Below are 26,235 nucleotides of genomic sequence, written 5' to 3' on the forward strand. Positions count from 1 at the left end.
GTTCTGTTCATTCCCTCTGAAGCACTTGGCACTGGAAGATAGGATACTGAGCTAGATGGACCATTGGTCTGACCCAGGATGGCCGTTCTTATGTTATGTTCCTAAATGCAATGAAACGGAAAGCTGTAAAATATTTGAGCAGACTTGACTTGCAGCATCAAGTCCACAGTAAGGACCCTGCTGAAAGGATAGATTGCAAAATGCTCTGGAGAGCAAGGGTTCAGTTAATTAGCAGTGTTTAATTAAAATCATGTCACAGGCAAAGGAGCTGGTGCTGTCATTGGAGCCAATAGTATAAGCAGCACTCAGAGCAGGAGGAAAGTGAAATCTTCCATATTGCTGATGTGCAGCTAGTTAAGGGTCGGCGTGGATCTCAGAATGGGTCCTTGTTACATACGCAGGCTCATTCTGAATTTGATTCCTCTCCACAGTGCTACCGCAATCACACTTATTGCTGTGGTCTTTGCTAATGCTTTAGATCGTGGACTGGAAACTTCTCAGCTTATTGTGGCATTTCAAGCTCCTTGGAATGCTTCCCACCCACTTAGTGCCCGAAAGCTGGGCTCAGCTATCCAGATTGCCATTGATAAAGTCAATACAGACCCATCTTACCTGGGTAACTACACCTTGGATTTTGTTTATGCTGATTGCGGCTGTGATGCCAAGAAGTCCGTCAATGCTTTCATCCATCAGGTTCAGGAGGAGAACGTTTTGGCCCTGTTCGGACCTGTCTGCTCAGAAGCAGCTGAGGTAGGTATGACTTCCCACCACTTTCTCTCTCCCAGCCTTGCCACTCTTTGTACTGTGTATATTTCTGCTTTTCTTATGAGTTGACTAATTCAGGGAGTTGTGTTTCACCTATAAATCTCTAACTGGGCTACCTTAAAGATGTGAATTTAGCCCTGGTGCTTGAGTTAACAGCTGCTTGTGGAAAGTGGCTCCTGGGAAGATGTTTCCCCTGAATTCTTCTCAACTCTGGAACTTGCTTTCCTCATCCTTGGTCTGATACAGCCTGAGATTGCTGGCTTTCAGAGCATTCTGCAAAGCTGATCTCCTTTCACAGGCTTTTGTGGAGGGATGAATTAAGGGGGAGAATGTTGTTAGTTCTGATGGGCAGGGAACATTTAGTTGTGCTGTCAGTCCAAAATGTATTTTGGTTTGCATGTGTGCTTAGATCTTAGGGCACAGTGTACAAATCAAGGGAAAAAATAAAATTAATGACAGGTTTCAGAGTAGCAGCCGTGTTAGTCTGTATCCGCAAAAAGAAAAGGAGTACTTGTGGCACCTTAGAAACTAACAAATTTATTTGAGCATAAGCTTTTGTGATGAAGTGAGCTGTAGCAAATAGTCTCTAAGGTGCCACAAGTACTCCTTTTCTTTTTGCAAATAAAATTAAGATATTTGCTCCTTGGAGGGGGGGGAGGGGGCAACTATCAGTTCTGAAAGTTAATGAAAATCATGGAAAGGATAAAAGTGATACTTCCTAATAAATAACACTTATTCTAAGTCTAGGACATTGTGTCTATCAGATATATCCAGGCTATTATACACAGTTCCCCCCCCCCAACTTATCTCAGGATAGAAGAATGATAAGTTACTGTCTATTGTTAAAATGCCCATATTAAATTATTCCCATAGGCTATAAAAAGTTGCCTGCCGGGGTTGTTTGCCAGTTTCTACGGGCAGCTTTGAAAATCTCAGCTGTTCTGCTTACGAAGCTACTTATGGCTAGTTAATAGAATTACTTCTGTAAGTCAAATCTTCTTGTTTTACACCAGTAAGTTTCATGGGTCAAAAGCCAAACCTCAGTGACATTGAACAGGATTGATTTTTGTTGTTGTTGTGAAAATTGTTCTTTTAAAATCTGCTGGAAACAACTGAAGACCTTTTAGTAAGAATGTTAAGAAGGTGGCTGACTTGTAAGCAGTGATAGGCAAAAGGCCCAGAGTTTTTGTTCTATTTGGATTGGAATCCAAACGGTCAAAGGTTCATCTGAATCTCTTTGGCCTGCCAATCCCATCAGAACTAGCTTTCTTTTGAGATGTTCATTTCCTCCTGAGAAAGTGCGGGTTTGTTTGCACTATAGTCAGAGCTACAGTTCGCACATTGCATGGCAATAAAACAATGTGGGACTTTGACTACAAATAGAGCTTTGCCATATCAAAGTTCACAATAAGCAGAATCTGTTATACTGTGGGATTACCCCCCACCCCTCACAGTTTCTGCTTCTAATTATAGAAGTGGGTTTGGAATAGTCTTTCTTGTTCAACTTTCCATGCCATTGCTGCAGGATTGTTCCCTAGACCTGTCCATTTGGTGCATTGTCCCATCTGGTTTAAATATACCAACTGATGGTGTTTCTGCTCCTCTCCTTGGGACTATTCATCAATGTAACAGGGTAATTTCCCTGTGCTGGTGATTGATGATTAATTAAGGCCCTCTGCCCCTCATGCTATGCCCTGGTATAGATACCACCAGATCTACTTTATTCTGTAGTTTCTCTCTCTTTCCTGTCTTCTTTTCTCTCTTTTTTTCTTCTTCTTTAATTCGCTGTCCCCAGTTCCCCATTCACACCAGTTAACTTCATGTCTCTTGGCCTGGGAGATCCCCTGTTGTCTCTGAGGCCACAGCGTTTGCTCCCAAGGCTCAGCTACATAGGCAGTGGTCAGAGATCAGACTTTGAGACAGCAGCCCAGGTGTCTCAGAAAGATGCTTCTAGGGCCAGCTGTCTTAGAGGCCACTGAGGGAGCAGCCAGTTTCCAAGGGGGCACCACCTGCTTGGGACATGTTTGTATTGAAGTTGGACCCAGGGGCATATCAGAGCTTCCCTGACTTTGCTAGTTCCTATCCAGCCACCCATTCCCAGTCCCTGATCTCACCCCTTTCCTTCTGATCCCGATTCCCCGATCCTTTCTGACCCCTTCCTTCCTGACCCTGCCTTTTCTGCTTCCCATTCTCAAGCCTATTCCTGCTCTCTTCCTGTGATAAATCGAGGGCTTGTTTACCTGGGAAAGTGTTTTTCAGACCATATCAATTCCCTCATTGCAAAATATTTCAAATAATCAGACCTGGATATCGGGAGAGAGGGGGTGTACGGGGAAATGCGAGTGGGGTGGGTTTTGCTCCTGTGCAGTGGGAGGGGCGCTAGAGTGCAAGGGAGGGTTGCGGGGAGCAGCACCATGGGGAAGGAGCTGGGGGATGTAAAGGAGAGGTGGCTGTCCCAGGGAGAGCTGTAAAGACAATTGGAGGGCAGAGGTTTGTGCAGGGCGAAGGGCCCACACAGTTAGGGGTAGTGAGTGAGCAGATGGCCCCTACCAAGAGCCACGGGAAAGAGGCAGGTGGAGAGGGAGATGAGGAGCTGCAGAGGAGCTGGCTAGGTGGATGGTGAGCAGAGATCTACACTTAATGTACAAAAACTTGCTTGCTTGTCTTTCACTTCCCCATCTCTCTGTTTGTCTCATCCATCCCCTGCATCCTGCCTTAATGTACTCTGGGAGCTCTTTGGGGCAGAGACGGGTCCAACAAGTGGATCTGATCCTGGACAGGCGCCCTTAGGCACCCCTGTAATAACGAATAATAATACAACCGGGAGGGAGCCGAAGCTGGAGAATTGGGGCGTGGGAGGAGCATGGTGCCCATAGGGAAAGAGCTTCCTTCTCAGCAGTTCTGTGACATCAAAGGCTTGAGATATCGAGGAGCAAGTAACCCTTGGCTTCTCCACTGTAGCACATTGACCCCAAGAGTGGGCAAGGAGATATGGTGAAAATTCTCTTTAATAAAAAGGAAGTCAGAGCTTAATTAGCTCCCTTCTGGATCTGTGCTGTTCATACTCTCTCTCCAGGCAGGCCTTAGTGGGGTTGGTGTCCTAGATGGAAATAATACTGGAGCCTTCGCGCCAATGCCCTCAGAGAAGTCCTCAAGAGCTCCCCATAACACACCATAGCCCTGCTCTGAGCATGTATTAACCATGGCTAACACTGCTGAGCCTGGCTTGTCCTGGCCTACGCTTATAGGCAAGCTCTGCTCATCACTGCTTCAGCTCTGCCTGTCACTGACACCCACTGTTAGCAGTGAGTCTACTACTAACGTAGACAGGCTCCTCTCTTCCACCCCCCCATTCCTCTATCTCCCTGCCTTCCTCACTGTCTGTGACACACTCCTGAGGTAGCTAATGGATGCTGAACACGGTTATTCATGAATGCGCCTTTGAATTCTTAAATGGATTTGTCGTGGCTGTGCTCCCAGCAGTTTCACATTTGCTTGCCATGTGTGAGCTAAGGAGTGAGTTTCTTGGCAGGAATGTTGGAACACAAATTCGGTGTTTGTGTAACCCACACACCTCCTGGGTGTGGTGCTCTGTCCCATTTAGTGGCACTCAGACCACTTAGAGAGTGATTAATGAGTCTGCTACAGACGTAGCTAAAGGCTATGTGGCTTTTAGCTCATGCAGTAGAGGCTCATGCATTTAGCTACAGAGGTCTTAGGTTCCATCCCGCCTGCCGACGACCAGGATCTGTTAGTGTTACATTTGCAATTGCAAGGATCCACACTGGAAACCTGACTCGAGGGAATCATACCCATCTACGCAGGGACCAGAACCATACAATATGACCTGCACGTCCAATCCAAATAGCTTGATGGTCAAAGCAGCCCTGCCAGGATGAAGCTTGCAGGCTGAAATACGGTGGTGAAAAAGTATCCAGCAAATAGTTTCAAGTGACAGAAAAATTCATGAAAGTTGTGATCTGCTCGCGATCAGTGTGGATTTTAATAACAGAATATTCATGCCAGCCAGTTGAACTCTAGTGTTCACACTCTAGTCACATTCTGGGTGCAGAAGTGCACTGGACCTTCTCACTATTCCTACCACTCCTTTATAGCAGCATGCTCCAGGGATGGCATCATGGCAGGCCTGGGGGATTCAGCTCAAGGCAGCATCTTTTGCAACTGCCGGGATTAGATAATGGAGGTTCCATCCCCAGGCTCGCAGGGATGGAATGCGAATGGGCAAAGGACTTGTCCATGGCACCCAGTCATATTCTTTCCTACACTGCTCTTTGTAATTACCTTGACTTTATTACTTATATTAATTACTGAGATCAGGACCTCATTGTGCTAACTGCTGTACAAATGCAGTGTGAGATAGTCCCTATCCCAACAAGTTTAAACAGCCCAGGAATGGAAGGGGAAATAGAGTCCCAGAAATGTGAAATGATTTTTCCATTGTCCCACAACAGAGCTGGGAATAGAACCCAGCTCTCCTAAATCCTATGCCTTAACTACTGTCTTTTACCACCTTTCGTCCAGCTGTGATCCCAAAACAGTGCTGATACCCAAACCAATTTAAATGATTTTTCAGAGTATGTTATACCAATAAAATAAAAACCAGCAGGATCTTATTAAAGGGGAAAAGGCAAAATGCCACGTTTATTGTGAATACAGAAAGAATCATAGTAAGCAGTTAGTTATAGCTATAACATTCCATTCAATTTCATATTTATTCACACATTCATTCACACACACACACAGATTCTGCAAGGTTGTTATCATAGTTACCAGCCTTAGAGTTGCTCATGCCAAGCCATTGGCCAGGTGGCCTGGACATGAGGAGGGAGCAGGACCTTGTCTGATGCTCCTGGAAGTTGGTTTGCAGAATCAGACCCCAAAGTTCTCACTTTCTAGAGTCCATTTTTATAGGAATTTCTTCCTAAGCCAGTCTATGGGAATTGCTTCATCATGTTGTTGCTGAATCAATCAGCAGATGGCACATTCCTGACGGCTCCGTGCTGCCAGATGTTATCTTGTTCTTTGGTTCTCCCATTCTTGAGGCTGTTGGGTGGATTCCAGTCTGCCCTCTGGGGGTCCTCTGGTTATTTCCACTTGACGCCTTCTTCAGCTGATGGACACTGGATTCTTAGGCTGGCACCTCCCTGATCATTCAGTTATTATCCACACCAAGCATCCATCCACATACATCCTCTATCTCTATTTTAATCTCAATTGGTAACAAAGCGAGATGAATACAACAAAAAGGCGGGGAGTCTCTGGGTGCTGTTTCTGTTGTTACAGAGTATTGCTTTGAATCTCTCTCTGTGTGAGTAGTTGTTGTTACAAAGAATTGCTTTGAGAACAGACTCTGTCTTAGAATGTACTAACACAGTTAACAGCTTGAAGAAAAGGAGTACTTGTGGCACCTTAGAGACTAACCAATTTATTTGAGCATGAGCTTTCGTGAGCTACAGCTCACTTCCAAATAAAATGGTTAGTCTCTAAGGTGCCACAAGTACTCCTTTTCTTTTTGCGAATACAGACTAACACGGCTGTTACTCTGAAACCAGTTAGCAGCTTGCAAGTTTCACACATAGAGGGAGAGAAACAGTACCAAAAGCCAAGAGATCTCTTAATTAGTAATACCCTGGAATTTAAACTATGGGGAATCAAACTCATTTGTGATTTTAATACAGAACTTCTCTAATATGATCCAACAAGTACGCTCTTTCAAGATTCTTTAGCAAACGTTTTACTAACATCCAGATATATAACATCTCTACTGTGCTTCTTTTAGCTACTAGTTTTGCAATTCTGTGTTTAAAAAAATAGAGAAAAACCAATCAAGCTTGTCTGGCAAGATTAGTTTCTTATGAATGTAGACTATTTATAGTTTCTGGCACCTTTTGCTTTTAGATATTTAGTGATTATTTTTCTCTCTTCATATTTGTTTCAATATTTTACTATGTTTAGAAATTAGATCTAAATTAGATCTAGGATCACCCTTCTTACTTTGGCTGAATGCTGGTATGTTGTTTTGCTTTCCCCCAATCTTCTGGTGTCTCCATAGAGCTTCAAAATTAAATCCAAATGTAAATTCATTCACTGTTTCCCTTTACACTCTAAAAGCTGTTTCACCCAGGCCAGCTGATTCATATACATTCTCCCTTTTCAGAAGTTCCTTTACCTGATGTTCACCTCTGCAGCCCTCGGCAAGTAGATTTCCGTTTGTAAAAGACACAGCTCACCACAAAAATGCTTATCTTCAGTCATTGACCACTTTCAGTAGAGTATCCGTAGTTGTTTGTTCGTGTAATCTCCCTGAATCTCTGTTGTTAGCGTCACTCTTCCACTTCACTACTCAGTGTGCTTACTCACACACCTGTTATACCTGTGACACTAAGCATAGTTTGCTCTTCTATACTGTTAACCCAGCCTACACACAGAGCTTTCAAACAAAGAAATACAGCTGTAATGGGGAACAGTCTGTCAACCAGTTCTGTACCTTCACACACTTGCTACTCTGAGTAATGTGTGTGTAGTTATGTTTGAACCTAATTTCCACTATATGTGTTCATGCCTCCTTGTAAACACCACAAAGAAAGGTTTTATTGGCATTGAAAGTGGTGGGTTAGATTTTGGGTCCAAGGTGGAATCCTTGTCTAGACGTGGCCAAAATGTAACCTGATTTCTAGGGAAGATTGTCAGTGGGATAAGAAAATGTTAGCCATGAAAGGAGCCATCTCTCCCCTTTGCATCATACCACAGAGGGCATGGTGTGAGTGCAATCGGCCTCATCATGGACGCCTATAAAGCATGCTTAAAGGTGATTTTGCAATTGCTTATAACAATTGTATTTGCTTAACCACTTATGATTGTTTTATTTTTAATTTCTCCATGACTAACCATTCCCAAACCTAAAAGAAATTCCTCATAGAAGACGAACGGCTTTCTAAGCGTGGAGTATTTTTGTTCAGCCATTTCTGAGTTACTGGAACATACATCTCCTTGCTAAGATGAAGTATGAAAAGCTGGTCCATCTGCGGCCACTAAATGGTTTAGTAGTTACCTATGGAACCATCTGCTCCAATTTTATTACTTTTGTCTTTCCTTCTCCCCGATTTTCCTCCTGTTCGTCACGCTCACTCATTGCATCTTGTATCCAATTACATGGTGAACTCTTCAGGGTAGGAACTGTCTCTTACTGTGTGTATGTACCATGCCTAGCATATAGAATCATAGACTATCAGGGTTGGAAGGGACCTCAGGAGGTCATCTAGTCCAACCCCCTGCTCAAAGCAGGACCAATCCCCAATTTTTGCCCCAGTTCCCTAAATGGCCACTTCAAGGATTGAACTCACAATCCTGGGTTTAGCAGGCCAATGCTCAAACCACTGAGCTATCCCTCCCCCCGAAGGGAGATCAGTGAGGTCCTGATCTTCGCTGGGGTCACTAGGGTGCTGTACTAATACAAATAATAAATAAACATTTAAAAGTGGGTTTCAGAACCAATTAGGAGTGTGTGAAAGTAGGTTACAAAGAAATTCTGGCAGGAACTCTGTCATAGCGTTAACCAAAGCGACCATAGTGATATTTACATCGAGTCTTAATAGATGCAGAGTGAATATCCTTCCGGGAGCAGTGGGAGGGAAAAAAAAAATTCCCTTTTATTGTGCTCAGCTCTACGTGATCCCCAGCTCTTTCAAATATGTAAATTCCTTTTGTCAATGGGGAAAATATTTAAAGAGATACATGGCCATGAATGCATGGGATAAGATATGGGAAATAAGCACTGTTCAGTAAAGGTACGGCATATGACTCAAAAAGAACAGGAGTACTTGTGGCACCTTAGAGACTGACAAAGGCACAAGTACTCCTGTTCTTTTTGCGGATTCAGACTAACATGGCTGCTACTCTGAAACCTGTCATATGACTCAGTGTAAACTACTGAATAAGCTTGTGCTTTTTTTGCAGAAAGCCGGTGCCTGTGGGACTTATATGGCATGGTGGTCTTTTTCTTTTCCTCTGTTCACCAGTGAATTTCATCCCATGTAACCAGTTCAGATATAACAGCAGTGAATCCCTGCCCTGCCGGAGGTCTACACAATTTCAGTTGCCCAATAATTTTAATCACAGACCCACAGTAGCTGCTCAGCAATGAGGTGATGCTAAATGCTGTTTGAGAAGTGACTCATAAAGCCTACAAGGAGGCTACCCTTGTGGATGTGTGTTTATGTTATTTGTTAGGTGTGTTTGACTTTGTGGGTAGAGAGAAGAGCAGAAAAACTTTCAGGCTGACTTTTGCTGGCAGCCAGAATCATATGAGATGCTCACTAGAGAAAGTATTATCCCTGAAAAAAGAAAAGGAGTACTTGTGGCACCTTAGAGACTAACCAATTTATTTGAGCATGAGCTTTTGTGAGCTACAGCTCACTTCATCGGATGCATACCGTGGAAACTGCAGCAGACTTTATATACACACAGAGAATATGAAACAATACCTCCTCCCACCCCACGGTCCTGCTGGTAATAGCTTATCTAAAGTGATCATCAGGTTGGGCCATTTCCAGCACAAATCCAGGTTTTCTCACCCTCCACCCCCCCACACAAATTCACTCTCCTGCTGGTGATAGCCCATCCAAAGTGACAATGAGAAAACCTGGATTTGTGCTGGAAATGGCCCAACCTGATGATCACTTTAGATAAGCTATTACCAGCAGGACCGTGGGGTGGGAGGAGGTATTGTTTCATATTCTCTGTGTGTATATAAAGTCTGCTGCAGTTTCCACGGTATGCATCCGATGAAGTGAGCTGTAGCTCACGAAAGCTCATGCTCAAATAAATTGGTTAGTCTCTAAGGTGCCACAAGTACTCCTTTTCTTTTTGCGAATAAAGACTAACACGGCTGTTACTCTGAAACCTGTTATTATCCCTGATTATCAATGGTATGGGTTACCTTAGCAATAGAGAAACCTATCTGGACTTTTACAGGGATCCCTATATCATCAGGACTCCTTTAATAGACTTCATTAATGAAATGTCAAATTGGCACCACTAACTTTTCTCTTTCACATCATTCTTATCACAGAATAGAGCCTGCAGCATGAAATATTTCTGTGTCCTCATTTGAATTTGAAAGTGAACTTTGATTTGACCATGTTTTTGATACTTCCATGTTTTCATTCTAAAAACTTCCGAGTACTTGAGGTTTAATACTATGAATTTTCAAGAAAAGTGAATTTCAATCCTGACTACGCGCTAATTTCAAATAGCCTGTGTTGAACAGAAACAATGCAGCATGGTTTATGTAAGTAACCAGCACAGTATGAATTTGTGTAACTTGCATAGTCATTACTGATCTTTTGTTGTTCTGAATTTTGAAAATGATTCCTACCTTTTGTAACAGATCAAACTAAGTCTCCGTATTGAAACAACCACAGACATGAGGATGTCCAAAATCTTGATCTGAATCCTCATTTTGTGGCATGAGTCGAGCTCTTAGCACTTAATTTGAGGAGTGAGGGAAGAATTTGGAATGTTGAAGTCAATGGAGTTAACCAGGGATTAATTTGGTCCATACAATATTAAACCCCAATTCTTAGGCTTTACACAGGATAAGCTAGTTCTTCAGCTATACAGCATCATTGTTCTATAACAATATGGGGGCTATTTCTGATTTCACACTGGTGTAAATTAGGAATAACTCAATTAAAATTAATGGAGTGGCTGTAAAACTGGTGTGAGAGGAGAAGCAGATGCCAATAAATCTTATTAATCAAAACAATTCACTGCTACTTATCAGTCTAACCTTTGCATTTTAAATACTGGTATTAAATAACAACGTCTGAAAAAACCCTTTTTGTTGCCATCTAGATTACTGGTTTGCTGGCTTCTCATTGGAATATCCCCTGGTTTGGATTTGGTGGCCAGAGTCCAAAGCTGGACAATGCAGATCTATATGACACCTATGTCAAACTTGTCTCCCCTCTGCAAAGAATAGGGGAAGTTCTGCATAAAAGTCTGCAGTATTTTGGCTGGAAATACGTTGGATTATTTGGAGGTTCATCTGATGCTTCCACCTGGGAGAAAATGGATGAACTCTGGACGTCTGTCGAAAACCAACTCAAAGTCAATATCACTATCACTGCTAAAGTCAAATACAACACAAAAGATCCAACTCTCCATCGGGAAAACCTCAAATACATATTGTCTGTTGCCAGAAGTAAGTTCCAGTTTAAAAGTGTTTTATACTGTCTGGCTTTAAAGGGACTACATGTAGAAGTTTGCCAAATACAGATGAATGAAAAATTACTACAACACATTACTTGTATCAATCTGGAAGCTTATCTGGTATAATTTTATTAAACACAGTGGGCTATTAGGGTATGTCTACATTGCATACTAAGCCCAGGCTCTGACTCAGGGTTCAGTCCACTCCCTTCCTTCCACAAACAAACCAGTCTGACTTGGGTTATCAAGCACTCAACCCCAAGGTCCTAAGACCCTGCCGAGGGTGTGGGTGGCTCAGATCCTGAGTCCCTCTGAGACTTCGCTTTAAGTCCAGTAATTTTGCAGTGTGAATGCATATCAAGCTGCAGACCCAGGTCAGAAAGTCTTTGTAGCACAGTGTAGATGCATTAGCATGGCTGTGAGACCAGACTCCAGCCATTTTAAACCCAGGTTTACAATCCAATGTGGATGCTCAAGCACAGGCTTGGAAATATTAAAGACAGAAGTCTAGGTCCCAAAGACCCAGGTTTAGTGTGCAGTGTAGACATAGCCTTAGTTACCTGTGGACTTCAATTGGAGAGCAAAATATGGCCCGCCATATTAAAGCAAAAATATGCTCATACCCCTCTCCCTCCTCCCCCACAGAGTATAGCTTGACTCGTATTTGTGTAATAACATGTCAATGGGAATAGGCTATGGGAGTGGAATGTGATTGTCAAATCAACCTGGCTGAACCAGAATTTTGCCCTTAGCTTTTCTCACATATGTAGGTCTGAGGAAATGAGATGCACAGCGTTGCCTGGGGCTTATTCATTTTTATGCTTAAGGAAAGAAACTCTAGCAGGAAGCTTGAATTGACTACTTCTTGGTGTATATGCTGCATTATTATTTTAGAATTATTATATTCAAAAGGTCAACTTTGAGTGACTTAGAGGGGGTTGATATGTTCTCACTAGCTGTGGAGTAAAGCAGGCAAGGCTCTATAAATAGGAAACATTCCCCTCTGAGTGAGAATACTGCAGAAAGAGTGTCTTAGTGTGGGTGGAACCTGGAAACCACTGACTTAAATGGGTTCATTGTGATTTGCATAGACATCATTGTGCTCCGCACCATACAGTCTATGAATAGGCGACACTCCTAAACAGGCGACACACCCCAGAGGGATATGAAGAGTGATTCAGATGTTGACTTGTTTTTAATGTAACTGGAGAACTCTTTTTATTCTTTATTTCAGCATCCTTGTTAATTTAAATAAATTCAATCATAACTACATAACAGCAGCAAACAAAAGAACTCCCCATATGCAACACTGATCTCATTTCAGTTTGAAGTGCATAGCACTGCTGTGACTGTCAACTACTGCAGGAAAAAGGATCTAAAAGCCACGTGTAACATGCAAATGGACCAACAACAATTTGCAAGTCTGGTTAGCTAGACTTGTGAGATAAACTCGTTTGTTCGTTAAAAGTCTTTTTCTAAAATAGCCCTTTGGCAGCTGGTATGTCCCCGTTAAAACTGACTTCTAAAGGGTTTAGCTACAGATTTCTCTCCAGCAATCAAAGGGTTAAATGTGGCTTGTGAACGGGGAATGACTAGAACCGGTTGAAAAATTTGAAACAAAATGTTTTCCCATAAGAAAGCTGGGTTTTGTTGAAATGAAATTTTTCCATCTAAATGAACAAGAGAAACATTTTATTCTGGGTCAGCATTGATCTGTGTCTTAATCCAATCCAGTGCCTCCAGGGAGTTGTATTTCCAGGTCTCTCATGCCCCCGTTGTCCTCTGTCAGCCCAGCTGCCTGCCTGGACTACATTTGCCATAACATTATGGTCCCTCCCTGTTGCCATACCCTCGTGGCACATCAAGGACAGGGAATCACTGGGGTCATTAGAGATCTAGAACTACTACACTCATAAGGAACTGCAACAGCTGGGGCAGACACAGAGGTTAGTGTAGACCCAAACAGAAATGTAATGGGTTTGTTTCAAGTTGACAAAGTGAAATGAAATGTTTAAATTCAGGAGCATTGATTGAAATGCTTCGACATTTCCAAATCAGAATGTTCATTTGGAACTTTTTGTTCGACAGAATGTTTTGAGATTTCAACTTTTTGTCCCAATTTGGAATAAAAGCAAATGGCAAAATATCAAAATTTCCTGAATTCCACCCTACTTAGCCAATCTCTTAGCTCATTGTCTGGGTCCCTCTCCTCCCCCACCCCTTTGCTTCACCAGTGACAAAGTGGGAATTTTTTGTAATATTTTTATGACTTCTGTTTGTGCCTCAGTTTCCCCTGTATGTTGCATTGTTTCCTGGTGGGTGGAAAGAGACTGTTTGCTCTTGGGCCAGGCTAAGACGCAGGTGTGAATTGTGCCTAATTGTCTGGGGTTTAGGTTCCATATCAATGGAGCTCTTGAGAATACAATGGCAGATCCAGTTGCCTGGTCATTGACATCTAGCAAGCAACGCGGCAGAGGGATATGAACTTCCCCGCCTCTCAGCAGGGCGGCTGAATGGCATTTTCCAGCTCAAAAACAAAGGACTGGGTGGAGTTCAAGTGTGGGCTGAGAGAGGCAATCAGGGGCACACTTGGGGCTCTGATCGAGGAGGTTGGAGAGATGAAGCTTGAACAATGGGTTTCTCTATGGCTTGGCTGGGCTTTGGGCTAACCAGAATGGACTGTGCTTTAACCTTCATTCCTCTAGGCTAACCTAGGGACTTCCTATGCTGTGTTCCAGATGACTAATAAACCCTACTCTTTTGACTATGCTGTGTGAGGGTCACGGCACATGCTTGGAGAGGCGCATTAGTCCCCAAAAAATGTACAAGTCTCCATGGGGGTATGTTTCAGTTGGACTTGCTGAACAGAGCTGTGGGTGTGAAGCAGGAGTGCTGCAGAAGGCGGTGAAGCCATGTAGCTTACCCTGGAGGATGTGTGAGATCGCTCGAGGGGCTGGCTTACTGAAAGAGTTCCTTCGTGAGACTGTCCCAAATCTGGGGCCTTAGCACTGATCCTGTGGATCCGTGACAGATAGCAACCCCATTCACCTGCTTGTCTGCATCTTCCACACATATGTTCTTCCATGCTGTCCCCTGTGCACAGAACACTCTACCACTCCATGGTCTTAGGGCATCCTTCTCCCCAGGGCTCAGCCTGATTGTTTGGGCTGTACACATGCAGGGACTTGCCCATAGGATTACATAAAGCACTTGAATCACACAAGGAGCTCCAGTTGCTCATAGAAATAGAGAGAGCTCTCTCCCTGCCATTCAATGGACAATGTGTCCTTCCCACCATGCTGCTGACAATGTGTGTCAGTATTCCCTGGTGGCACAGTTACACAGGTCAGCTTTCTGTATTCATGAAAACTCTGCCTATGGACACAACTTTTCCAAATCTGGTCACAGGTGAGAGGAGAAGACAACCTGTCCAAAACAAATTAATTGACCTGTCAACTAGAGCTGGTCAAAAATATTTCATCAACCAATTTTTTCAAATATTTTTGTGAACAATTTTAATGTTTGTCAACATGTTCTTAAATTTTCAACAACCACAGCAACAAAACCCCCAACATTTTCTGTTAAAAAGCAAAACACAATTTGGTTTTCATTAAAAATATTGGGTTTTGATAAACTTCTTGTTTTCAAAAACTAAATTTTACTAAAACCAGGTTTTGAAATCACACAACTTTTTATTTTTTTGGTTGAAAACCATCATAAAGTTTGGGGGAAAAAAGAATGTTTTAAAAATTTCCGCTAAAACAATGGAAGACCTTTGTTTTATTCCTGGAAGTATGTGATCAAGGTTCTTCTTGATCTGTATTATACAGAAACCTCATCGGTTTAAAAGCTATTTGCTTTGGCAGTGCAGAATTCTGAAGCAAAATGCTTGTGTGCTCATTGGCATGTCAATATGCAAATGCTTGGGTAGATCAGAATGATTTCACAACAGCACATGGTTTAGCTCTGCAGCAAGCTGCAAGTTGTGCCTATTGCTTTCAGCTACAATAAGAATTTTTTTCTGCTTGTGTTTTGAAAGGCATGATTACAGAAAGCTTTCCTCATATTTAGCCTCCACACCTTTCCCTTATTAGCACGTCATCTTTAAGGAGAAATGAAGAAAGATACTAACTCAAATAAACATGTTACATTAGAAAACTTACGAAGCTGAATATAATTGCGGTGCACAATTGTATTGCTGGCGACAGACCCCAGCTGAGTCATTTCCGTTCACTCTTAGGCTCATGAGAAGCTGATCTTTGACAGGGTTCCTGCTGACTTTCTCTTTGGCACCAACAGCATCTTGAAAGTGTTCTGATTTTCCCTTTGTAACTAGACGACAATGACAAGATGCAGCCTATGGATTTTGCTCTCCTTACTGAAGATTAGTACTTTGCTCTTACTACATAGAAAATATCCAAATGTGAAACTGACAATACAATAGGCTGTGACCTAAATCCCTTCTACAAGTGCCATTCTATGACACCAAAGTTAGCACTTCAGAAGAGAAGAATACAAGGCAGACTAGAATCGACTGCCCCTTTTTGAGCTGCATAGGAGATGCGTAGCATAAGTCAGAGGAACTGTTCTGAAGAGCAAAGGATCAGAAGAGGAGCAGAATTCCTCTGATCCGTTACAGAGGTGCATCTGACTGTTTAGGGCCATGCCAATACAAATCAGTGCAGAGGGGGAAGAGATAATGTGTACATCATAAAGAGCGGGAGGAATTGGGGTTGTGGTCAGACAACTCATTGACATGAGGGTCAGCAATGTGAAGGGAAACAGGAAACCTGTGGAGGGCGCATGCCCCAACCTGCTGACTTTCACCTACTCAGGAGAAAAGGACTCTTCGTGTGATGCTCGAATTGTCAGGCCCCCGAGCTTCTCTCGAACATCCAGTCCCACCGACAACAGTGGGATGTGATCTGTGTGTATATGTAGGACTCAGGTTGTAGATGGCTATCAGCATTAGCAAATGTTTGCATGCAATGGAACTATAAGGGTTAGTGTAATCTGACCCCAACCTGTTTGTTTCCATTGGGCACCACAGTGATACAAATAACTCCATCTGGAAAGTATATATTCTTACATGGGGAGTATTCCTTATGTAGCATCTGCTTGCTGGACTTCTACACATATCCTTGCTAGAGTGGCTGGAAATCTGACCCCCCAACCCCTGCATGCAAAATATGTGCACAAGAACAATATATTTTTGAAATTTCCCTCTTGGGAAATTCTGTTTTTGTGAGTAAGGGTTCCCCCAACATTCACTTTCTTGCTGTTTTCCACTTTTTTCCAACTGGGAAACAGTAAGAAATTATGGGAGAGTTGCTTGGGGGGGGGGTGGGATAACTTTTCATGTTTAAAAGTAACACTATTACAGTTACCACTTAGAAGTGAAATTGTTACTTTCTTTTACTGCCAGAGAGAACATTTCGTTACTGTTTTCCAACTGACACAAGTTAGTTAAAGGTCAGAAAGTCACGGTGGGAGAGGGGGTAGTGGTGGAGGCAGGAATCCAGAATTTCAGAACAAAAAAATTGCTCTTTTTTTTCTTCTCAGGGATTTTTGTTTTAAAATAGTGCAAATAAAAAAAAAAGTCTGTGATAATTTTTTCCACAATTTTAAATTTTTTTTTATTGAAACCCCCCTTGACAAAAATACCCAAACATACCCAAAAAAACACTTTGTGTGAGGAAATGTATTGACTATCTCAAGTTGCCACTTGCCGGTGACCTACGTCTGCAGAGGTTTCCTGGCTGTCTTTGGTTGCTGCCATGCGTCTGTTGATGGGAATGTACCACTCAGTGTGTTTTGAGCTTCCCCGTAGATTTGCTTTTTTTCCCTGGAGTAAATTACTACAGATATTTCTACCTCTCTACTGTGAAGCACAGAGATGCCTATGACCCTGGCAACTCTTATTCATAACAGTTACCCTTTCTCACATGACAAATCACATTGACTTCAATGGGACTACTCACATGAGTAAGTAGTGGGTAAAGTGTGTAGGATCCTCGTTCCTTACTTTCTAGCTACCACTGAAAGCCTCAGTGAGCCATGCATGTTTCATTTACACAAGACCATGACAAAGAGTTTTGATTGACATTGGTCCATGCTGGTTAAAGCAATAAATATGATCAATGTGTAATCATGAGCCATGTAATTTAACTCTTCTTTTTAAAAATCATCCCAGTGTTGATTGGCAGCTCTGATTGTCTTGTCCATTTTTTTTTTAATTTGGTGGATGGATGGGGAGCAAATAACTAAACACACCTTTTTCTCTTGCAGTTATTGTTTTAATCTGCAGCTCTTCAGATGCCAGGTCTATTATGCTGGAGGCCAAACATCTAGGGCTGTTGAATGGGAAATTTGTGTTCTTCGTTTTGCAGCAGTTGGAGGTCAGTGGCAACCTGGCGAGTATTGCTCCAAGTTGGTTTATTAGCACTTGTTTTTGTCTATCTGGAACCTGTCACCAGCAGAGAATTGACACTGAACATGTTGTAGCAAGAAAACTTTATCAACCAACGTACGGTAACGATGGCCCTGACTCTGCACCACAGTTTGTGCTAGCAGATCACAGTTCAAGCCCAAGCTCAATAACTGCACTTTGAACTAAGAGCACCATCACTTTAAGCCACTTACTGTACCCTCATCTTTCTCTTTCAGGACAATTTTTGGAAAGAGGCATTAAGCAGCGAGAAGAACAGCAGTGTGCTTGAAGCCTACCAGCCAGTGTTTCTGATTTCCCTCAGCCCTTATGGAGGATACACTATGTATTCAGATTTTCTGAAGCAGGTCCATGAAAAACTGAAGGGACAGCCATTTTACAGCTCACTTTCTTCAGAAGAAGAGGTTTGATATGGTCCTCTCTAATTGCTGCACGTGCGGCCACTGGGTTCAGGTCATACCAAGGGCCATCTCCCTCTTGTGCAACTTGTATGTGGAGTTCTGTGGATTCCACCAGGAGTACTTACTTGAATGAGGTGGCCTGAGATCAGAAACATATGTGGGTCACCCATTTATTGATTTTCAGTGGGTGGTGATGATATTGCCAGTTAAGTAGAAGGGTGACTTGAACCATTTTTATAGAGGTTTTCTTTCACTCTCATGCCACCCTATCTGGACAGTGATCCTGGTTGCTTTTCTATACAGAGGATCAAATTCGTATGTATGTAGACACAGCTCCAATTGCAGTCAATGGAAAATTGCACCTGCTTACTCCAGGGCTGAATTTGGCTCAGAAATTCACTGTTGACTTTGTCCCAAGGTTTAGTATCAGTGCTATAACGTTTATATGGAAATTTTGTAAGCAAACCCTATACTCATTCTCTCGGGAGAAGGCCCTTCTGTCTAAGTCCTTTATCTCTGAAGCTGAAACATTGCTTTTCCATTTTGCACTTTTCAGGTGAGTTCTTACTCTGCCTACCTGCATGATGCAGTCCTGCTTTATGCCCTGTCCATCAGGGAAATGTTAAAAGAAGGGAAAGATATCGGAGATGGACGAGCACTTGTCAACACTTTGAAAGGCTACAACAAAACCCGTTTGTATGGTAAGCTGCTGATGTGGAGATTTTGTCAATCACATGTAACTGACTTAAACTAAGCCTCTCATGAGTTAGCACACTTCTTATTGTCTTAGAGAGAAGATATTCTTGATTTGCTCTGGGCAGTGTGCAAAGTAACATCTTAATTCAAATTAATCCTTTTTTAAAAAAATTTTTTTTTAAATACTGATGAATTGTAGAAGTTTTTCAAAGGTATGTAAGGTTGGATTCTGCTCTCAGTTATTGGAGTGTAAATCCAGAAGAACTCAATCCAGAGAACTAGAAATATTATCCTACTTTATTTTTGCTAAAATGGTGGCTTGCTTGTAACCATTCCTTTTTCTTTTCTTTTTATGCCTTAGCAAAACACCAGCTCTTAGCAACCCCCACGTCTGTCATTTAAAAACAAACAAACAAACAAACAAACAAACAAAGAGTTTTAGTGCTGGCCAAGGTGTACTTCCCATGTTCCCCTTTTTGCAGAAATGGTAACAAAGCATTATTGTGTTGGGGTTTATATACCAAGAGAGTAAGGAAGGGGTGTAGGTGGGCACTACAAACCCAGAGCTGCTTTAGCTGGAACTGTTTCTTGTCTTTATAAACTGTTTGTTTCCCAAATTGCTTTGAAATTTTTAACTTTGAAAAATATTGACAAGCTCCATAGTTAGCAGGGTGTTGTCTTCTATTGAAAACGGGTCCTTGAAGCTTACTTGGGCACTGGACAACTTCAGCTCCAGTTCACTCTTGTTGCAAATCAGGTTCCTGGTTCCCCTCCAGTTCCCTCTGAGCTGGGCAACTCTACCAGTCTCATTGCAGCCCCTGGCTTCTCTGGAAAGGCTTTCTCACAGAAGGACTTTCCAGAGACAAGTCCTGCCCTGCTCCTGAACTGACAACTCCTTCCCCCTTGGTTTAAAGGGTTCCATAGTCCTCCTTCATGGGGCAGTACTGCAATTCCAGCAGGCTTCTCCAGCCACCAGTCCCCAGGTTCTTGAACTCCTACACTTCTTCCCTTTGGTTCCAGGGCCCCACAGACCTCCTCCTTAGGGCTATGCTATGGTTCAGGCAAGCTCACTTGGAGGGTGCCTGGTTTGTGCTTCGCTGGATGTCAGCTCCAGCCTGTTAGCTACTAGTGCTAAAGAAGGAACATGGAATTAACCGTGAACCAGAAAAAGCCCAGCAGTGTTGAGTGAGTATGCTATGTACTCTTTTATCTTTCTAGGGGTTACTGGCCTGGTGTATATCGATGAATCAGGTGAGAGGTGGATGGATTACTCTGTATATGGTCTGCAGAAAGCTGGGAATTCATCCCAGTTTGTTCCTGTTCTTAATTATGATGTCGAGAGAAAAACAATCAGGTACTGCGGGTCATATTTTTAAGTGAAACTACAATATTGAAAGTAGCTTATGGGTGATAAAAGTCACCCCAGTTCAGAGTGCAAGCACAAGTCCTTGAATATTGCTTAATATTGGGCTTATGTGTTACATAGGCCTTGTCAGATCCTCTCCACGGGGGGTGAAATTCACTGGTTGTGAACATGTCTGCCCAATGGCTGATGCTAACACAAGATTTTCTGAGAGTACTGCCTTACAGAGTTAATTCTTCTAGGACAGTGTTTCTCAAACTTTTGTATTGGTGACCCCTTTCACACAGCAAACCTATGAGTGCAACCCCCCCCCCCCATAAATTAAAAACACTTTTTTTGTATTTAACACTATTACAAATGCTGGAGGCAAAGTGCGGTTTGGGGGTGGAAGCTAACAGCTCATGACCCCCTGTCATAAATATAAAGGGAAGAATAAACCCCTTTGAAATCCCTCCTGGCCAGGGGAAAGCTCCTCTCACCTGTAAAGGGTTAAGAAGCTAAAGGTAACCTCGCTGGCATCTGACCAAAATGACCAATGAGGAGACAAGATACTTTCAAAAGCTGGGAGGAGGGAGAGAAACAAAGGGTCTCTGTCTGTCTATATGCTGTTTCTGCTGGGGATAGACCAGGAATGGAGTCTTAGAACTTTTAGTAAGTAATCTAGTTAGGTACGTGTTAGATTATGATTTCTTTAAATGGCTGAGAAAAGAATTGTGCTGAATAGAATAACTATTTCTGTCTGTGTATCTTTTTTGTAACTTAAGTTTTTGCCTAGAGGGATTCTCTATGTTTTGAATCTAATTACCCTGTAAGGTATCTACCATCCTGATTTTACAGAGGTGATTTCTTTACTTCTATTTACTTCTATTTCTATTAAAAGTCTTCTTGTAAGAAAACTGAATGCTTTTTCATTGTTCTCAGATCCAAGGGTTTGTGTCTGTGGTCACCTATGCAAATTGGTGAGGCTTTTTATCCAACATTTCCCAGGAAAGGGGGGGTGCAAGTGTTGGGAGGATTGTTCATTGTTCTTAAGATCCAAGGGTCTGGGTCTGTAGTCACCTAGGCAAATTGGTGAGGCTTTTTACCAAACCTTGTCCAGGAAGTGGGGTGCAAGGTTTTGGGAAGTATTTTGGGGGGAAAGACGTTTCCAAACAGCTCTTCCCCAGTAACCAGTATTTGTTTGGTGGTGGTAGTGGCCAATCCAAGGACAAAGGGTGGAATATTTCGTACCTTGGGGAAGTTTTGACCTAAGCTGGTAAAGATAAGCTTAGGAGGTTTTTCATGCAGGTCCCCACATCTGTACCCTAGCGTTCAGAGTGGGGAAGGAACCTTGACACCCCCCATGTAATAACCTTGTGATCCCCTGAAGGGTCACGACCCCCAGTTTGAGAATCCCTGTTCTTGGAACTGCTGCAGATATAACTTCGCAGAGCTTAGTTAGAGCAAATGAGGTAGCCTTATATAAGTAGAATATGTTTTGTGTTTTAGTCTTATTGTATATGACCAGCATATGCTCTGATATTGAACTCATATGAAAGTGGCCTCTTTTCTGTAATACAGGTCACACACATAAGTTACATGCATCTTTGTTTCCACTTGCCTTTTCTATTAGGGCACACTTTGTCAACATGAAAATGTCTTACACAAGCAGACAGTATCACCTGAAAGTAATGGCTCTGCTGAAAGGCAATCAATTGCCAACCTTAACTGAATGTATCTGAGAGTCCGTTAGCAGGTTTGAGATTGGCACATGTTGATAATTAGCAAGTTTTTTTCTTTTAAAGGGTATTGATTACAGGCAGGTGGATAATTTCCACTGAAACACTTTCCCATTGGAAAAAAGGGTTTCAATGAAAATTTTTAATTTTTACAAAATATTTTGGTTTTTTTTAAATTTTCATTTCACTGGTAGTTGCACCGCCCCGCCCCGCCCCACGCACACACTTTCTGCCTTTTTTCCAACCTTTGGCAGCTGAATAAGAGCAACAAAGTATAAGGGGCACTGTTATGCGCTGAAAGTGTTTCTCTTTGAATGTGTTGTTTTCAACATTTTGACAGTTTTCTAACAGACAAAGGTTGGGAAATGTTAAGGAAGTGTTTAAAAAAAACCCTGCAGAAAATCAGAAATTTTTGATCAAAACATTTCAAAAGGATTTTTTTTTTTCCTGGTAGAAATTTATGGTGGGGTGGGGATTACATTTTCCAATCAGCTCTAGTATTTATGAGCTTTTAGAAATGATGCCAGTTTTGTGTTCCCCACTGGAAAATAACTTTAGGAAAGGAGGACAGGCAGTAGAAATGGGCACTTACATTTATCTATCTCCATCTATAGCCCAACCATGGAAATTGCCTACATCAGCTGGCTGGCTGGCTTTCCTCCCAAAGACAGACCGTACTGTGGGTTTTATAATGAACAGTGTGAAACTTCAGTTATAAGTGAGTATGGTCATACTTCATGAGATCAGCGCTCTTGGGCACATGGGAAGGGGAAAGAGACAAAGGAAATACTTTGCTGCTATTTACCATCTTTCATTCAAAGATCAAAGAAGCTTTTTGCAAACATTGATTAATGAAATTTCATGATACCTCAGAAAAGGAGAAACGTTGTGAGTGTGTCTGCAGTATACCACCCTCATTTTATAGGGAAATTGAGGCAAAGAGAGCCTAAGACTTAAGGCCAAGATTTTCAAAAATGGATACTTAAATTTACATACCTAAATCCATATTTATGTGCTTAAATAAGTAGAGCTACTGTGTGCTCAGGACTTCTGGCAATCAGGCTATTATTTAGGTGTCAGTACTACATCCATATTTAAGCATTCTTTGAACATTTAGGCTAATATTTTCAAAGGTGTCTGCTAATCATTGGTGGGTTCACAACTAGTGACACTTAGGGCTGATTGTCACAGGTGGTGCGCACCGACATCTCCAGTTGAATCCAGTATGAGCAGTGAGTAATCCGCATCTCTGAAAGTCAGAAGGAGGGTGGCTATGTAGGAAATGTTAGGAGGGCATTATTCCACTGGATTCTCCACTAGGAGCCAATTAAACTGGTGTTCCAGCTGTTTTATGCTGCCTGAGTGGTGCAAAGCCCCTGGATTGGAGCCAAGGATCAACCAAGCATATGATATCAATATGAAGCAAGGTGACCACTCACTCCTGGAAAAAAAATCACCAGTTTGGTTGTGCCATCAAGATTTTTCTCCACCTCCATATAGCTGGGGATGATCTGTATCATGTCTTTAACAGGTACACCAGTGACCGTTCTGATTGTCGTCCTGTTGTTAACAGCCTCAGGAGCTGCCAGCATAATGGTGTTTTTAAAGATCCAGGAAAGGAAGCTGCAAAAGCAAATGGATGACATCTGGTGGAAAATAAACTACAATGATATTAGTATGCTTCAAGATCATAAGGTAAAGCAAGACCTTGAAATACCAGGGATCACACTAGTTATAAATTATACTCTAAGCGAGAAGGAATCCATAAGTTTGTGATCATGTTAACAATTAACCATGCTTTTATCATGAAGTTGTAGAAATTTACTTACAGCAAAGTACATAAGCATGTCCTTACTTTAAGCTCTTAAGCAGTCTTATTTAAATCAATAGGCCTTGTGCCTGAAGTTAGGCATTCACCTGAGTAATTTGCAGTATCAGGGCCTAAGGAGTTAATGGGTCAAACCATGCCTGTGGTCACAATGATGGGATCTGGAGTGATTCCTTTGTAGTAGTAGATGCTCAGCACAGGACTGGGTCCTTATACTGCGTTGATCTGACTAGTCGTTGATCCTTGCCTGGCAGTGTTAGGTCAGGAACACTTTTTCCCAATGATTTCTAAAACATTTTCTCAGCATGTTACTCACTAATGGGTGAAATTCACGGCTATCCAGAGGAGCAGCACAAGGCATATTCAGCACCAACAGTTCTACTTACACCTTAGTTGAGAATAGTTTGGAGAGGGCTCATATTAGTCCTATGTCAACCCTGAGGGTGGACATAACCCGCAGGCTTTAAATATAGAGCTTTCTGAACACCGATTTTTTCAGTTCAGTGGCTGAACCGAAAAATTTAAAAAATTCATTTCAGGTTAATCGGAAATGATTGTTTTCAATTTTTTTCAGAGAACTGAAAAAGTAAAAAAAAAAAAAATCGTTTTTAAAAATGTTTTCATGGTTTTATTAAAAGTAAAATTGAGAGAAATACCAAAATGAAACATTTTCCAAAACGAAAAGTCAAAAGGTTTCATTTCAGAAATTCCCAAACTGAACCTGTTTTGACATTTCAGAATTTTTTTTCAACTGGAACAATTAGCCAAAATTGATCTGAATTTGTGAATTGTGTTGATCAACCCAAGTCTGCATTTTTTTGTGTGAAAAAACCACACGCTTTCTCATGAAATTTTTGTGCCCATTTCTATTTATGTGGGTCCTATACTTTGTGCTGGTCCTCTGTATAGGAGTGAAGCCCAAGCATATGTGATTTCCTTCTACATCAGGTTTGGATGGCAACTTGCTTTTCATTACCTGTGTTTTGTCTTTATCGTTTATGGTAGGCACTGTAGGAAAACCCATTACTGGGGTTCTTCCTCATCAGTTTGTCTTTGTCAATATCGGCAAGTCTTAGGTTTGTCAAAATTTACCTAGGTTATTTATGAATTTTTAACAGTATCACGTCTCTTGTGTTTTCTCCTAAAGGATCGTTTTGAGCTATCAGAAACAAGCACACCAGTGTCTCAAGGACAAGAAAGTGTTGTGTCCAGTTTGATATTTTCAAGCAATTGGCGGTCTGGGCTGAAGGACAAGCAGGAGAAAGACGTATTTTATACCACAATAGGTCTTTACCAGGTACGACTACAAAGGGAGATTAGGTGAGCTTCAGTGGGTGTACTTTCTGCTCTGTTATGTTAACTGTGTCCTTTTCGGTTTCCTTTGTGCGGCTTTGGGTGCTCCCTACAGGTAAATAGGGCACAAGTTGGCAAAAGAATAAAAGCCACAGTAGTTCTCAGGATTCACAGGTAGGACTGTGAAACTGATGGTGCTAATTTACTAAGGTTGCTGATAAATGTCCAACTCTGCTTTGCCAAAAATGGCAGATTGCAGAAATGTCCTATATGAAATTCTGACAGAGATGGAGTCAGAGTTTTTGGGTAGTATAATTGGCCTTCCAAAAAGCATGACGTATCTTATCAGTCTTAACTTACTGGCTATATAATATAGTATTTTTCCTATGACAGCATTGCAGTTCTTGGTAATTCCTACATGAGTACATTATGTCATCTGCAGAAAATTGTTCTGAAAATATATGCTATATCGATTAACATAATTGTGCAGCACGTTATATAAGAGAACCTAAATTAAAATCACTTCTGGACTGTATCGTCTGTGACAACCATTGTTAATTTGACTGTTAGCACAGGGTCTTCACTTGACTACCATGCTTTGTTACAGTCAGCTGGCTTCCCAATATAAATTTGGCATCTTTCCCTTCAGAACCCTTAAAATTTGATTTAACAGGCAATTTCAACTTTGTCTGTCATTGGGCAAGTTAGTAATCCAGTACCTTGTACAGTGAAGCTCATATTGGTCATCTCTTATGGCTGCGTGTCTGTACAGGGAAGGATACTTTTAACCATTTTAACATATGGGAGTTCTAAACTTCTAAGCACATGCTATGTTTTCTCAAAGGTCCCTTCATAACCTTTTTGTGCAGATCTCTTCCAAACAGTTTCTATGTTAAAGTACTGTATGTTGGATTCCACCTTTCTGAATATTCGTTTCAGGGAACTCTTGTTGCACTCAGGTATATAGATAACCAAATAGATGCCTGGATTCGGAAACAGTCAGTCCTTCATGAAGTTCAGATGGTAAGGTTCAACCTCAACATGATCCTCCTACGCCCGACTGAAATGAAATGCAAATTATGTTACAAACATACTGTAGGTACTGCTGAATCGGGCAATTGGTCCGCTATCTTTAGCAAGTTGAAATTCACATCCAGAGCCTGCAGTATTTTGTTGGTATTGAATCTGGGAGAAGATTGGATTCTACTTAGGCTTCATCAGTGTCATGCATTTTGGTTTTGCACACCTTTACATTAAAAAGATATTGACAAGCTGGAGAAGAGCAATAACAAATAGGACTTAGCTGACTGACAGGAGGGACTGACTTTTTAGGAGAGATCCTGGGCCAGATTGTGATACCTTTTCTCATGTTGAGTGTTAATCTTGCTCCAGAAGTAATCCTATTGATTTCAACGGCTCTAATCATGGTTCAAGGTTCTATTCAATGTGGGTAAGAGTGTCAGAATCTGGCCGCAAAGAACTAAATATTT

The 26,235-nt window shown here is 41.8% G+C and overlaps 1 protein-coding gene across 1 annotated transcript in view; it reads left to right on the forward strand.

Moving 5' to 3' along the window:
- Positions 1–378: 378 nt before the first annotated feature.
- Positions 379–26,235, forward strand: part of LOC311523264 (guanylate cyclase 2G-like) — a gene marked incomplete at its 5' end in the record, with an annotated part of 48,074 nt that continues 22,217 nt past the window's right edge. Inside the window, 10 exons of the mRNA XM_084633034.1 lie at positions 379–750; positions 10,642–10,990; positions 17,287–17,396; positions 17,665–17,850; positions 18,404–18,548; positions 19,762–19,897; positions 22,239–22,342; positions 23,156–23,319; positions 24,600–24,749; positions 25,685–25,768. Coding sequence (XP_084489160.1) covers positions 379–750; positions 10,642–10,990; positions 17,287–17,396; positions 17,665–17,850; positions 18,404–18,548; positions 19,762–19,897; positions 22,239–22,342; positions 23,156–23,319; positions 24,600–24,749; positions 25,685–25,768 — 1,800 coding nt within the window. The remainder of the gene's footprint in view (positions 751–10,641; positions 10,991–17,286; positions 17,397–17,664; positions 17,851–18,403; positions 18,549–19,761; positions 19,898–22,238; positions 22,343–23,155; positions 23,320–24,599; positions 24,750–25,684; positions 25,769–26,235) is intronic.

The sequence above is a fragment of the Lepidochelys olivacea genome (assembly GCF_965140295.1).
Source record: "Lepidochelys olivacea isolate rLepOli2 genome assembly, chromosome: 7".
Taxonomy (NCBI): domain Eukaryota; kingdom Metazoa; phylum Chordata; order Testudines; family Cheloniidae; genus Lepidochelys; species Lepidochelys olivacea.